Source organism: Fringilla coelebs (assembly GCF_963513975.1).
Source record: "Fringilla coelebs genome assembly, chromosome: 1".
In the NCBI taxonomy this organism is placed as follows: domain Eukaryota; kingdom Metazoa; phylum Chordata; class Aves; order Passeriformes; family Fringillidae; genus Fringilla; species Fringilla coelebs.
The window spans coordinates 52047653-52063182 of record NC_140028.1 but is presented as its reverse complement, the minus strand read 5'-3'; the positions used below and the strand labels follow the sequence as shown (position 1 = coordinate 52063182).

Sequence of the window (15530 nt, the reverse complement as noted above, 5' to 3'; positions counted from 1 at the left end):
AGAGAAACAGTTACTTGCTCCTGGTTCTTGAAGACACAGATGCTGTCCTTCCTGTATTTACACTGTGGATTAATGCCCCCATCCTCACCCAGTGCTCCAGAGACTTTCTGTTTTCTGTGCAACTTGTGTCTTGTGGGATAGAAAGTAACCTGCACTGATTACGGTACTGACTGTCTCAGCTGGTGTTGCAGAATATCAAATAAAATCAGAGAAAAAGGTGGGATATAGATGTACAGGTTGGAGGTGAGAAAAATTAGTTGGAGTCACAAGGAACATGCAGGAAAAAATAGGGCCAGCTGGGTCCTACCAGTAGCTGTAATAACATAACATTAAAAAAATACTCAATTTTCCTACTATTTTCAAAATTTCAGAACAGGGATCCAGAAACACAAGTCTTAAAAGTGTCATGTGGCAGCAAATTTGTCTTCCAGCTGGAACCAAAGAGAAAGAAAAGATGCAACTGGAGACTGGGTTTGAGTGACAGGATTCTAGTCTGTTATAACTTTGCATGACAGCCGAAAATGGAAATTATATCAGGCTTCTTTCAAAGTCAGACATTATTCTAAGAGTGGTTTGGAGAAAAAGAATTTCAAAGTAGGTATCTATGGGGCAAACATCCTCAATGAAAAATTTCCTGCTTGTCTGTAATATTTTCTGCCTCCCCAAACAAGGATCTGTATGTCTATTGGTTTTAGAGAGTTTCCCCCCTATTTTGTTTCTTAAAATAATTTTGTATTTATTCCAGATATTCCACTGGCCAATGAAATTTTTTCAGTGAGTTGTGTTTTACTGACGAGTACTACATTACCACATTAGCATATCTACATTAGCAAATTTTCTGAAGTTCCATTTAAATGAATAGACTGCTATTAAGACAGAATTTCTTTCATACCCCCAATTATTTTCAACACATATTTCCAACTTCTCTTTAAATTATCCATCTTTTTATGATATTTTAAAATACTATTTTTAAATACTTTTACCAATCTCTAACAGGTGCTAAACTGAAGTGCTAAACTGAAATGAATTGTTTAACACACATTAGATAATATATTTCATGTTCCTGACCTTGACAGGTACCCTGAGCCTGTATTCATTTATTTAACTATGATAATTTAGACATTAGTACCGTTATATTGGTGCAACAAATCAAAATGAAGGCCATGCAGCACAGAGGGAACATATTCAGTGCAGCTTATCTTGACAGTATATAACATTACTGCATTTTAAATAGTATTGGTTTAATGATATAAAATAATTTCCAGATTGAAACAGTTAACTGCCAGAAAACCTTGAGAAAGGATGTGTTCAACAGAAGGGGAGGAGAGGGAAGATGAGACAGATGATAGGGAGGAAAGCCTTAAAGATAAAGCTACATGGAGGATCCTTTTTTAAAATTCTGTTATTGACAGAGCCCTGTTAGTGACAGTAAGTGAGGCTGATCTGAGCAGGACACCCTTTGCAAATCTTGGCTTTTCAAAGGAACCTCTGGTTTTGAGATAATGGAAGCTCAGAACTCTCTGTCATGGAACATAATGTGAAATTGATTTTTCAAGGCTGTATCTACACAAAGTTGCACTGGTTTAATTAAAGGTGTGTTTTCAAATCAATTTTGTTAAACCAGTCCAAGCTCCTGTGTGGACACTCTAAAATTGATTTGGAACTGTCTTATGTCAACTTGCCTTAATTTGGCAGAGAACCACTTTACACTGAGTAGTCACCAATTTAAGTTGATTCAAAAACAGCATTAAAAATAAAACTTATCTGAAACTGTAAGACTTTTATGAATTTATCTGTTTCTGCCCTAGGTATGCCAAACTATCCTGAACTCCAGTAGCCTAACTGATCTGCTTAGGAAGCAGATGAACTCGTTACTTGGATTTATGGCCCTCTGACAATGGACGTTTTTGAGAAAGGATATAGTGAAATCCCTGTGAAAGTACTGAGTCCAAAACCAAAAGGTGACATATGTAAGGAGGAAGGCGTGATGAATTGAGGAAACCACTTCTCCCTTTTCCAGTTACTTTGTTTCTTTAAAGCAGAAAGAAGATGAGCAAGGAGGCTTCTTCATGACCAGTAAAAGCTCTCCCACGCTGTAGTACTTGGGAACAGATTAAATAATGCACAATCAGTGTTAGGGGTACTTGGGAAATCAGGCCAATGATATCCTGTCAGTCTAACATCTAACACCACTGGAAGCAAGTGAAAATCTCTCCTTTCTTAAGGGTCTGGCAGGGGATAGAAAGGATTTTAAAGATCCACTGCAGACTAGCTATGTGGAAATTTCCCTGAGGTTTCAGGATTTCTGCGCAATCCCGATCATTTGCACTCCACTAGGCTGCAAATGAAGGGCTGCACTGAAGTCCACAGCTTACAGAAATGAATTCGTGTTCTTTCCACACCCAAGAAACAGATGGGAAAGCAGCAGTGAAGTTGCCACTGGTGTGGCCCTAAGGACAAGTCTGCATGTGCTCTGGTTCTACAGACAGGCACAATATCGGTCTGTCCAGCCAAGAGCAAGGGCCTGATCCTTCTTGTGGGAACAGGAGCCTTCTCCCAGGAGAACAAACGGGTAAAACCCTGCAAAACAAGGTGTTCCTCCAAGCCCCTGAGTATTGGGAGCTATAGACACTCAGTATCCCAAGTGGGTAAATCCAAATGCAGAGCTGAGCAGCGAGCAGGGAAGTACCAGCCTGCCATTGTTCAAAGATGATTTTTCAGCATTCATCCTTTACATCAGATGTGCTACATCAAAAACTTCTGCATGACACCAATAGGACTTTAAACTACATATATGTGCTTAGAAAGTGAAGTATAGCCCAAATTATAGAGAATAGTGGCCCTAATTATTAGGTTTTATTTTAAAGCACTTAAAACTATGCATGACAGCAAGTGCTCTGTATACTTGCACTTCTCTGAAGTGCTCCTAATGGGCAATGTGCTACTTTACTTTCTGTTCTGTTCCACAGATTTATTTTCTTAGTGAATCCTGTGTGAATTTCTCGCGAATCAAACTCTTTCCCTGGTGAGACTATATAATCCTGCTGTCTTGTTAGAACAAAAACCACCTATGAGACTTCATTCAAAACAAATCCCCTGTCAAACTATTCCTTCCTTTTCATTTGGACATTTATCCTTCTGGTAATACATAAGGAAGAAATTCTTTTGTTGTCTAGTTCAAATTTATAAAGAGGACAGTATCAGTCTGACAGAAATGTAAACAAAGAGATTTGCGACCTTTGCAGTGCTAGAATATATTGGGCAGTCATTCACTGCATATGGAGGAAAAACAGCATTACTGCAGTAGCTCAATGGAAAAAACCTTCAAATATATGGCTAGTTACAGTTCATTGTGATTATAACAATTTCCATATATAAAGAGGAGTTTTTCAGTTCCAGCTTCACCATTTTAAGTCCTCCTTCCCTGCCACTATTAACAAACTACACTCTGATGTATAGCATCTACTGGCATTAGTCATGACTACACCTACTGTCTGTAATGGGATGCCATTCATCAGCTTGGTAGGCTGAAAATTAAGTGATTTTCCTGGAAATTGTTTCTCAGCAGAATCATTTGATCCACTGTAGTTAAAAAGCCATGTCATTGGCTGCACTATAAATTCCATTTTACGGTCTTGATTTTATTTTTTTTTTAAATAAACTAATTGTAGTTTTCCTCTAGGCTTAATGCTGGTATAAAAGGTTTTGGCTGATGAGCAAATCTTTTCCAAACACAAGAATTTTCAATTCCATCACTTTTAAGTAACAGTGGCATAAAATAACCTCACAGGAACAAACTTGTTTAAGTCAGCCACACAAATGAAAGTTGACAAGTGATTAGGTCCTCCTGGGAATGAATTGTTTTCTATGTTCCAAGGGAAAAAATGTCATCAGTGACTTTGGAAGTGGCCTGAAGCATGGGTTTTGGAGATCTAATAATAGAAACACCAGTTTAAACAATTATATATTTAAGCAATTTTTATAACGCGAAGTTGGCATGACAACGCGTGAGGTTCAAAAAAACACCACCCCTTGTAAAATGCAAGCAGTATGCACACTGGGGAAATCACAGCATCAGACACATAGAACCAGCGGTCCAGAAGGCATAATGATCAGATCCTTAGACCTGACACTTACTTCATACTCCTCTTTAAATCCGTAGCCTTCTGCACACTTCATCTGGGTGATGTGCTGCAGCAAGTCAGCTACACGGATGGCTGGGTGGAGCTGTCCGGTCTGGTAGGGCACATCCACGGGATCTCGCTTCTTATAGGTATGGGATTGGACCAGGCTGCTTGTGTCACTGCCCATCGTGTGGGTTTCATCTAGAAAAAGAGTATCTCATCACATACTGGCTCATTTTCACTTATTAGAAGAAATAGAAATTACAAAGATTTCTAGAGGAATGGCAGAAATCTGACACCAGCAGCATTGGTTCTGTCTGTGAAGGCTACACCAGAAGAACAGTAAATCCATGAGCAATTTACACACGGAAATCGCAAGACTGATTGGAATGAGGCAAAGTCCATAGTTCTACAATGGAAGCATTGCAGAGCAGTCCAAACTCTAATATTGTTTTAAATGTTGCTAGCTGATTGCAAACAAATTTTAAAACAGGCATTTCATTTTAAACTGCATGGAAGTTTCATTCTGAAACTTCAACAAGTCCCATGGAATGAAACTGGACTTGTATTCTTCATAGACTACTGAAGTGTTGTATTTTACACTGCAAATTTAGAGCAAATGTTTGGAGTGAGCAAAATAAAAAGATGCACAAAATGGCTTATGGTTTCATCAAGCTAGGACTGCAATGGAAATGTAGATCTGAAAACGACACTTGGAGACAAACTACAAGAGGACAAATGCAAAGGATCATCTGATAAGGAAAAAGGTCTTGACTGACTGCTGAACATGCTTTAGGACCATGGTGTATCATGAGCCACCACATTAGGCATGGAATGTTATATGCCAACTGACATGCAAGCCAACAAACAGGAGACCCCCGTGGGCTGGTTAAAATTTTTATGAGACACAAACTTCTCCCAACCCTCCACATCTCTTCCATGGGGCAAATGGGCAACTTACCATTGATTGGCACTTTTAAGAAGATACATATCAGGAGAAAAAAAGAGGAGGAGAAAAAGGAAACAGGGCATAAGCAACAGTACTGCATTAATAATTACAGGTAATTTTATGTTTTAAATTTAGTCTTTACAGAATTATTCCCTAAATAAGTCAGATTCTGATCTCAGTTTCACAGTAGAAATTAGATTTACTAAAACCAAGATATCATACTGTGAGTCAATTCACACATGGGGAACTGAGATCAAAACCTCTACTTAGAAGTAAATAATGTGAAAGTGCACTCTACCTAAGGAAGCAATATGACTTGCTTCCTGTATAGATGGAATTCTAAAAATTTATTCAGACTTGACAAGAGAAAAAACCCACCCCAAATTCTAAGGTCCAAGAATCATCACAAATATTTTATCTGTTTACTCAATTAATAATTTTATGTATCTTAGAGTTTTTTTAATTTAAACCAAAATTATTAATATGGTGCTTTGATTTATTCAAGCTATTCCTCTCTGAGTGAATATTGAAAAAAAACCCTCAAACAACTAAACCTGTATCATGTTTATAAAAAAATATTACTTTTTTAAAAAAGCCATATGAAAGGGAAGCCTTAAAATAATATTTCCCCATTCATAAGTTAGATATAGCATAGCAGAAAGTTTCACAAATACTCTGTATGAAAAGGTTCCAGATTCTCATGTACACGCCAAAAATATTAACACACCTTGTTAAAGGTGAGATTCTGGTCTGAGTTGTACTATTGAAAATTGACATTAAAGCCAGAGAGCTAAATAATCGTATTTCAAAGATGGTTTGGGGCCCTCTCAATTCCCACTAAGACAAATGAAATCTGGTCCTCACTAAGCATACAGTCAACATGAACTGTGCATTGACACCTAAACCAACAACAGCAGAGAAAAATGTATGGTTATGAGTATGACCATTTCACTCCTTTTCCTATCAGTCTGCTTATCTGGTCTAATGCAGAGGAAAGGGATTAATCTTTTAGTCATAAAATTTTACAACTTTTGTTTAATGTGGTATAAAATTGTACTGCAAAGCACCTTGGGATGCATGGCATGAAGCGTGGTATACAAGTGTAGGTACAGTATGTTGCTGCTGAAATGGCACCTGGAAACTACAAGGTGGCTAAGACACAAAAGACAAAAAAAAGTGTAGAAAGTTGATAATGATTTTTTGCGTTGTTCATTTCAATTTTAGAAACAGGTTAGAAAATGTGAGGATTTTTTTTTTGTTTTGCAAACTGCAAAATTCTTTGCAACACCGACTGTTAGTAACTAAGATGAAGGCAAAGCTATAAAAATCTTGCACTATGCAAGCATCAGTTTAATAATCATGAATCTCTTTCCTGCAAGCTCTCTAGTTTTAGACTAATTTTCCTCTCTCCATTTCTTTATCTCTTATAGCTGCCTTAATACAGAAGGAGTTATCATTTAAGCTTTTTAAAATAAAGTGGTTTTAATCCTTGGTTTATATAGTACATTAGGATCCACATACTACAGTTTTTAATTTTGCCTCTGAGCACTGCAGCATGAGCTTTTCAGGCTGTGAGTTTTTCAAAGGGTGAGCTCCTCCAGATGCAGTGTCCATGTGCAATGGGAAGCTTGCCTGGCTTAAACACTCCTACAGCTGCAGTTGTTCTGCTGTACACTTACCCATTCCCGTAGAGCTATACAACATTTATTCAATAATATATTTGGAAACAGTAAGTGTGCTGTGGCTTTTCTATCAGATTTTGAAAGCTGAACTCAACCCTTCACCAGACTTGTACCTTTCCCAGGAGGTCACACTGAGAATATCATTTAGTGCTAGCTACAGGCTTGATCCTGCAGTTTAACACAACTTCTTCGGACAGTGGAAGACCACAAGAGCAGGTATTTCTTGTAATTAAAAACCTGCATACTTTGTTAACAGCTATATTCCCCTATCAGCTCAAGTGCAGTTAATTTGATTTACCTCAGATACAACATTATTTCTGTACAGAGTCATAAACACATATTGGGAGAGAGATCTAATCTGAATGGAACACCATTCATAAAATGGTGATAAATTTTTAACATGTAAAGTAAAAAAAATATTTATTTCATGCAGTGAAATACCTGAAACATATTCTGAGATGAGTAAGCACAAGTTTGCTGTAGTAGGCCATAAAATACATACCTAACTAATGAAAAGATTTTACAGACTTAGTAAAATCAGGGAATTCATTTTTCCCAGTGTGTGATAGCTGAACTACTTGCTTAGGGATTATTTCTTGAGGGAAAAAAAGCTAACAAATAATTTTACCATTGTTATTATATAGAAAAGGATCACAAAAATAACCTAAGAAAGTATTAACTAAATAATACAAACAGGAAATCTCAAAGTTTTTCTCCTGATAATAGTACTTTCTCCTTGGCCACCCACAAGGTCAGAAAGAACATCTACTGCATGAAGCGCTGAATGAATGCTAAAGCACACAAAAAAATCTAACATCTCAGGCAGTTAAAAGGCACTGCAAATTTCATTTGCATGCAGATTATTACATTGTTACAGTCACTACCATTACCTTCTTCCAGATTTACATAATGTATAAAACCAGCAAAGTTCTTTCTCAAAGTTACCACATTGAAGTGCACTGCACTAAATATTCTTTCACAATAACAAATTTTCAAGATCACTTCCTAAACTTTTACTTCTTATATGCTTCACTCTATGTCTATGTAAGCCTGTTTAATTTACAGTTCAAGGGCAGGAATTAGATAAGGGGTCTTACATTTTTTACAGTGATTGGAAGAAGAAAGAGGAGAAAGAAAAAATTTTGTTGTGAAAATATAGACTGAAAAACAAGGAAATGAATAGGCTTAACACCAAAGGAGTTTGACTTCCTGCTACAGTGCACTGTTATATTTTGAATTACTATTAAAAAACTGTCCCTGTTTAGTTTAAGGTTAGCACGGGAAGGGGGAGTAAATGAATACAAGCCATGAAGGGGTTAGAGTTAAGCATTGAAAATGCAAAAACACCTCATGCCTTATCACTGTGCAGAAACCTCTCTCTTTTTGACATTGGACAATAACAGATTTTCCTAAATTCCAAGTGGAAATGCTTTACATTTTAACTGTATGTTTTTAACCTACAGTTTTACTGTTTTATTTCATCCCTGTGACACCTAATGCATAATAAACTATATACTCCTGTTATGATTTTGCTGTTCAAAATACCATCTCCTCTCTGAAACCTCACTTTTTGAAATACACATCAGAAACTCTGCAGAATTGTCAGAAGACATGATAGCTGGTAGATAGCCAGAACTGCATTTTGTCTGATTTTTTGTATCCTGAGCAGTTTAACTAGGAAAAAAAGCTATTTTTAAGAAGTGACATCTTCAGTTCTGAGATAAAACAGAAAAAAAATGAGGAAAACTATTACAATTGCTGCGATAATCAAATTCTTTTGTGTCACTCCAAATACATGCATAAACATTTCCTTGCAAATCCACTTGTTAAAATTATTTCTGTCTTTTCTTCCCTGACTTGCACTATGACAGTAGTAATCAAACCTGATAACTGCCCTTGGCACCTCACTGTAACCAAGTTTACCACCCCTCCCTTTAGCAGAAAGCTCCAGCATTTTGCATACTGTTGTCTGCTCCCCAAGAACTGCAACTTCCAAAATTACTTCAGTAATAAACTTTGATAAAGGGAAATGTTCTCACCTAAAATTGCAGTTGGCACAAATGGATCTGTCATACATCATAAGCAGGTCAATGCAGGAAAGGTAAAAAGAGAGAGAACAGTAAATGATTGATACATGTTCCCGAGTTTTCTTTCAGAAAGCTGCTGTTAGCAAATGGTATGTTTCTTATATATACTTTAAATGTTGATGGCAAGAGTATAATTACATAAATAGGTATGCTTTTTTTATGGAAAGGTCTACAGAGGGTGGAAACCAAGAAAAAAACTGGTTACCTGGGTAATAAGAATTAGGCACTGTTGTGCTCAGTGTGTTAGTTTTCATTGTAAATGAAGATGGTGAAGATACAGCTGCAAAGAGAAACAAAGCTGGTTAGAGACAGAGATATGATATGCAGCTACTTAAGCTGAGTGACACAGCAGATGGTACTGACTTAGAGTTCATCCTGCTGTGTTTCTTGCACTGGAATAAGGACGCAGGGAAAACCAGGCAAGTCTAGTGAATGAAATAGCTCACTGAATTTGATCAATTCTCTAAAAAGAAGTGTCGTTGGAGAAAGCATTTTGATTGCTGATGGGAAATATTCTTCTTAAATCACTAGATTAGACTGAATACTGATGCTTGAAACAACACATCACAACAACAAGAGGTGTTTCTGACAGAAGCTTTGATCGCTAATAAGTTTTCCTTATAACACTATAAATACCTTATGCAAATACTCTACTGCAGTTTGTTTTTTCCTCTCCTTTTCTCATCTGATTTGTTTACACATGTGGATAGTATGCATAGAGATTCTAATAGACCCTGAATATTACTCTTTGTTTAAAGGTGGTTTTCAGGGAGTGATATACAGACCAGCACTCACATAGGTATTTAATCATTGAACCATTTGTAAAACCAATGGAAAAGACCAATGGGAACCAATTAAGTTCAGTTTGCCCCTAGTATACAAATATCATGCAAATTACCATTGTAAACACAGACACATTTAACAGGTAGGAGTTAATCACGACATTTTACAGGGCGTTCAGGTAATGAGTCATCAGAGGCTTTTAAGCAAAGCTCCTTGCAAATTCTGCCTTAGTTGCTTGTCTACACATCTCAAATTCAGTCTGACCAGTGAATGTAAGCATATTCTGGATACCTGTAAACAGACTTACAGGAATGTATGAAACAAACCAGAGTTGAGGGAGACAGGATCTGCTGGAGGAGGAGTGAGATTACTCCTGCTGGTTTTCATCCATCTTCTTTCCAGTTATCTTCCAGGGCAAACAGTTACTAGCCCTTGTTAACATGGGAATATCTCACAACTGGTTTAAATAATGCTGATAGTTACCCTTTATTCTATAAATTATTATATCTGAGACCATGTTCCTTTGATTCCTCCAGAATGAGGAGATTACATTTCCTTGACAGCCAGAAGAGAGTGATACTTCTTTTGGGTATGGATACAGAGATTAGTTGAAGTGAGGGCTGCTGCAGGTAATAAAACTTGTTAGGTACAGAATGCAGACAGGGTAATAGGAGGTAGGAATGTTCTAAATCTCTTGTGTACAAGGTCTTACACAAAGATTATTCCTGAAGACTGTCAGGATGCACCTTTTGGTGGCCACGTTTCTTATGGAAATTCTAATTAGAGGTTCTAGCCCTCGAGCAGTGTAAAAAACTTGTTATGGCAATAATTTCAAAGAGGTTTGAGGTGGTTTAACATAAGGAGGATTTAGTCCCAGGAACTCATTGCAGCTTCATTTGTAGTTATGACCATTCAGTAGCACCACTGGAAAACTGTACCATAATGATGGAAGATGAAGTAAAACCTCTTGATCTCTTCACAGAAATAAGCAATCTCATTAACTGCAGGGGTATAGTCTCACCAGAAAGGCAGGTCTGATTTGAAAGATCTATTTCAAACCAATTTCAAAAGTAACTCAAATGCAAATTAACATTTCAAATTCTGAGCCTAATGCTGCTGAGAAAAGTCTCACTGTATAAACCTCACAGAGTGTTTGTACAATTGAGCTCATCAAAGATAAATTCTTAAGCATATTATTAAAGAGTGGGAGTTGGGCCTTGCATACTGTTAGTACTAGAAAAAAATTTAATCTTTGACAAATTCCAAAGATGTTAAAAAAACACTGGCATACAAAAACCCTGAGGTTCCTTAAGAACCAAAATTAAAGAAAACTTTTTGAACCTAGTCATTCTTTTAAACAATTATAAAAAAGCATTATTTTTTCATGGTTTTTGTTTAGTGCCAACCCTCTGACAGGAGTGAGACCTTGACTAAAATTCTAATACAGAAAATTTTATAACCCAAATCTTATTTATTTTCAGGGTAGATCCAAGAAGGCCCAGGATATTAGAGAATCTCTTATGAAATTGCAGAACAGATAAATCCACTGATTTTTCCTTTGCACAAGCAACAGAAAGAGCATAATCTAGAATTGCAAATAATAAGACAATCAGATTAGCATTATTAAGTTACTACATTCAAAAATAAATTTGTACTGTCAAAAAAAAGTGAACAAGGGAAGCATTTGAAGAACTTGGGACAGCAAGAAAGATATAAAATTTTCAACATAATGGAGACTGGTGAAAGGTAAAACTACTGTTTCAGTAATGTCACTGCTCTTCTGCAGAAGAAAAGGATGGACAGAAAAAAGCTCAATTATCCTTATTATTTTTAAAGAAGTCTATACTTGATGTCTGACTGTCTTGCTCATTTGAATAGACACTGTAATGTGCTGCACAGTGGGAAACTCTCAGTCCCATGGATTTTTCATGACTGAGTAATGAGGAATATTTTAAAAACCATTTACACCTTTCTTTCACCTTCAAAAAAAAAAAAAAAAAAAAAGAAAAGGAAAGAAAAGAAAAGAAAAAAACTTACATCTCCCATTTAGATTGTGCGTGTCCATGAAAGAGAAAGCTTCATCACAGTTGGTGCCTTGCTCAGTGTAGCTTTTATCCATTGAATTCACCATCACTGTCATTTCCTGCCGAGTACTACTCAATGTCTCTTTCCGCTTCTTAGCCAATTTTCTTAAGAAATGAATGATGAGGAAAAAAAAGGAGAAAAACAACTCTCAGTAAGCAGACATAGTTTTCATGTTGTTTACATCAGTACTTTAGTTTGTGACTATAATAATTATTAACATTTACATTTGCTTCTGCATTAAGGTTCCATTTCTGGAACCTTGAATTTATTTTACTCTCATCTCTTTCAGTCTGATAATCAAGGGATAGTTGCCAGTCCACTGACATGTGGTCAACAGCACCTTAATCCTTGGGGGCCACCACTGAATTAAAGGGGACTACTTGGATATGAAGGTGATGTGAACTACAGTATCAGAGACAGCATCTGATTAAACACATAAATAAAAATGAAAAGACAGATTTCACTGGAACTGACAAATCAGTACCAATGTTCACGTGCATAGAAGAGTCTGGAGAGGTTTTATTGAGACCCTGTGTAACACAACAATCTAGTTTATACAATACTGTACAGTCTATGTTGGAGCTCTGAATACACACTGCACGCTCAAGAGACATTTCAAATTGACTCGTATTCCTAAAGACTATTTTCTATCACTCCTGATTTCAGGAGACTTAGTTACATGAGTTAGTTGCTTCTCAGCAGGAGTGGTCTGCCAGAGACAAGATCTTAAATCTGATACTACAATACTGATTCATTAAACTAAAGAATTGCCTCAGATACATACACCTCTTTTTTTTTCCAGATCTGTCTGCTTCAGTTTAAATTCTCACTGTCTCTCCCTAAGTTATGCTTAGCTATATCACAAAACAACATGTCCAAAACTCTTGATTTTTCCTTCAACCTCTGTTAGGCATCTGTGATCCTGATGATAGCAGATCCCATGATAATTTGGCTTGTTTCCCTGGCCCATGACTCTGCCTGATACCAAGCCTTTCTCCAAGTTCTTGCCTCGACCCTTAATTTAAATTTTCCAGACTCCTGTAGAGTATCTTCAAGGTATAGGTTTAAAAACAGCACAACTGCTCCACAGATTTACTTGTCCTGTCTGTTAATTTAATGACTTTTCCTCTGTGGAAAACACAATGAGCCAGTTCATATTCATCTGCCAGAAAGATCTTTTACATATCTTCAACTAGAACTTACAGGAGGTTCTCATCTCACCTAGGTTCCTTCTACTTCTAGAGGTTGAATGCATCAAACACAACCAACTTGTGCTAACTTTAAAAGCCTTCTGTTTGTTAACTCTAATTCAGTATGAAAAGATTGTTTCCACCACAGGCAAAATTTTACACCAGCCTCCCCCAGATTTTCAAACATTTGTCTCCTCTCATGCTACACAGGAGGGGCTTTCTGTAACTCTCCCAACTGATCTCACTCTTCCACTTCAAATCACTAGTGCCTCAGCCTCCTCATGCTCTCCATCTATCCACCTGTTATCCCCTACCTTTCACCTAGATGACAAGCCATTTGGGCAGGAGCTGTGGATGTGTTCTGCACCAGTGTAGTACCAAGCTCAGCAGTATCTTAATCCATGAATAAAGCTCAAAAAGTCTTTGAAACTAAAGGCTTGCTAACAATAAAAGCAGGATAGTAAGTGCAGGCATGGTACTGGGTCACTGAACAGAAAAGTATAAAAGGTCACATTTGGCCCTCAATAAGCTGACAGATGGCCACCCCATTCCCAAGGGCATGTCCTCATGGCTGAAATGAATGAAGTACACTGCCTTAAACACCTGCTGCAGCACTTGCAGCAATGAGCAGTGTTATGCCTTTGCCCATCCCAGCTCAGGAGTCACCTGTGTTTGCTTGAGCCTTTGCTTACTCTGTAGATTTGATAATAAAACTGGTCCTTTATTACTCCACAGTGCATAAATGCACAAGGAAGCATGGTCTGAACTTTTTCATGTCAGAGACAGTTACATTTCATTTGAGTACCGTAAGTAAAACAAAACTCTTAGATCTTTGCATCCTTCAATGTCCCCCTCCTTCATATTTAATTGTAATGGATAGCTAATATATTATTCAAAGTAGAATCTGAGACTTATCACCTAATACATGAATAACTTAATGGAAGTCCTTTGTAAGGACAGGCTTACCAAAGCGGTAACATGAAATGGATATTTTTTTCCCTCTTTCACCCTTAGATGGCAGAACATTTAGATGGCAGTCATGCATGACTCCCCTTCCAATCCTTGGGTCCCATGATCAAGCTAAAGCAGATTTATTTTTTAAGACAGTAACAACTGTACAGTACTTCTCAATCTGAATCTAATTCTGGAAATAGGTCTTGTGGGAAAACTCCAAATCTGAAACAACTTACAGGAAGAGAGCAATACCTGCCAGACTTCTGTACTGTGAACAAAAACACCCACTGGACTCAGTCAAGTAAACTTTAGCTGAATATAACATTTCTAGCATCTGCAGTTTTCAGATTTTGCTGAAAGTGCTGCAGCACTGTAGTCTCTGCATCTCATCCGTTCCTTGGATCTCTCAATCCCCAAGAGGGTCTAGCTATACAAGATTTAAGAAACTCATAAAACCGTGGCACCTCACATCTCTACACCACTCATGCTCTTATATTTGAAGTAAATTTTTGGGGAAAAAAAAAGGTTTAAATATTTGATCATCCTCACTCATGGAAAAGACACTTCATAGCTACTATCTGATGTTTCATCCTTCTTAAAGGAAAAGATATCTACAATCAAAGGGAAAACATAAAACAGATGGAAGCTCCCAGGATGATTACCTAGGATGAAATTATTTTTGTAGGGAAAGCAAAAAGATCAGCTTATCACACAAATAGTGTTACCATTACTATATGAGGAAAGAGAATGTACTATATCAGCCCCAGGAAAGAGGAGCCTGATATTCAGAAAAATCTCATGACTAGCTAAGAACTGTTGGAATTTCAAGGCACAAGAAATAGAAAGAAGTGAACTGGTGCAATGGTTAAAATATATTAAAATGCACAGCAGACAAATACAGACTTCCCCTGCAAAACTTTGCAGGATTTTGTGTATCATTTACTCTGTTCTGTTACAAATATTAATAAAAACAGTCCAGGAAAGTAATAAGCTAAACAGCTCATTATAATCTGTCCCCATTTTATCCACCATGATGAAACTCCCCAATGATGCATCTTCTCCTCTACAGGGCCTCCTTGCTGAAAGGCCCACTCTGTAAAACCTGTGCAAGCCTAACTCAGTACCTCTCTCAAAATCCTTCTTCGCAGTGACTTCTCCCCCAAACCCTCCAAGAAACCAACTCCAATAACTGCTAAGTTGCTACTACATAGCCAGCCTCTGCCTAGCTCATTTTTCACCTATTTTCCTGCATCCCTTTTCTCTGTCCTGTCTTGACTTAAATACCAAACTCTTTTGCACCGAGCTTGTCTTTTCTCTTCCTGTTTAAAAAGCAATGGGCACAAAGAATGAGGCACAATGGGACACTGCCATAGTTAGAGGACTGTAACAATGTAAAAATAAAATTTAAAAAAAAATGGTGACTGGGATTGTAGTGAAATGAGGCCCTGCCAAAAATATGCTTTCCATTTTAACTTAGGAACAATGAGAAAAGCATATTAATTTGAATCTAACAAAAACTTCCTGCTTCCCTATTCCACACTGAGTGGTTCATCTCCTTTCTGTTGTAGTATGCCTCCCTGCTCACCAGGCAAAGAAAGGAGAAACAAGATCCTGGCACTTACCACAGCTCCAGCAACGCACTACCATCACCAAGATATTAAAAAACAAAGTGGGAT

At 37.3% G+C, this 15530-nt stretch overlaps 1 protein-coding gene across 10 annotated transcripts in view; it reads right to left on the bottom strand.

Moving 5' to 3' along the window:
- Nucleotides 1-15530, bottom strand: part of PTPRM (protein tyrosine phosphatase receptor type M) — a 437545-nt gene that overhangs the window by 82546 nt on the left and 339469 nt on the right. For 6 of the 10 annotated variants that reach the window (XM_084219926.1, XM_084219930.1, XM_084219929.1 and 3 more), the window contains 4 exons: nucleotides 11663-11814; nucleotides 9048-9122; nucleotides 8795-8821; nucleotides 4138-4325 (listed from right to left, as the gene is read on the bottom strand). In XM_084219926.1, the coding sequence (XP_084076052.1) occupies nucleotides 4138-4325; nucleotides 8795-8821; nucleotides 9048-9122; nucleotides 11663-11814 (442 nt within the window). The remainder of the gene's footprint in view (nucleotides 1-4137; nucleotides 4326-8794; nucleotides 8822-9047; nucleotides 9123-11662; nucleotides 11815-15530) is intronic. The other 4 variants (XM_084219928.1, XM_084219933.1, XM_084219927.1 and 1 more) reach the window with 2 other exon arrangements.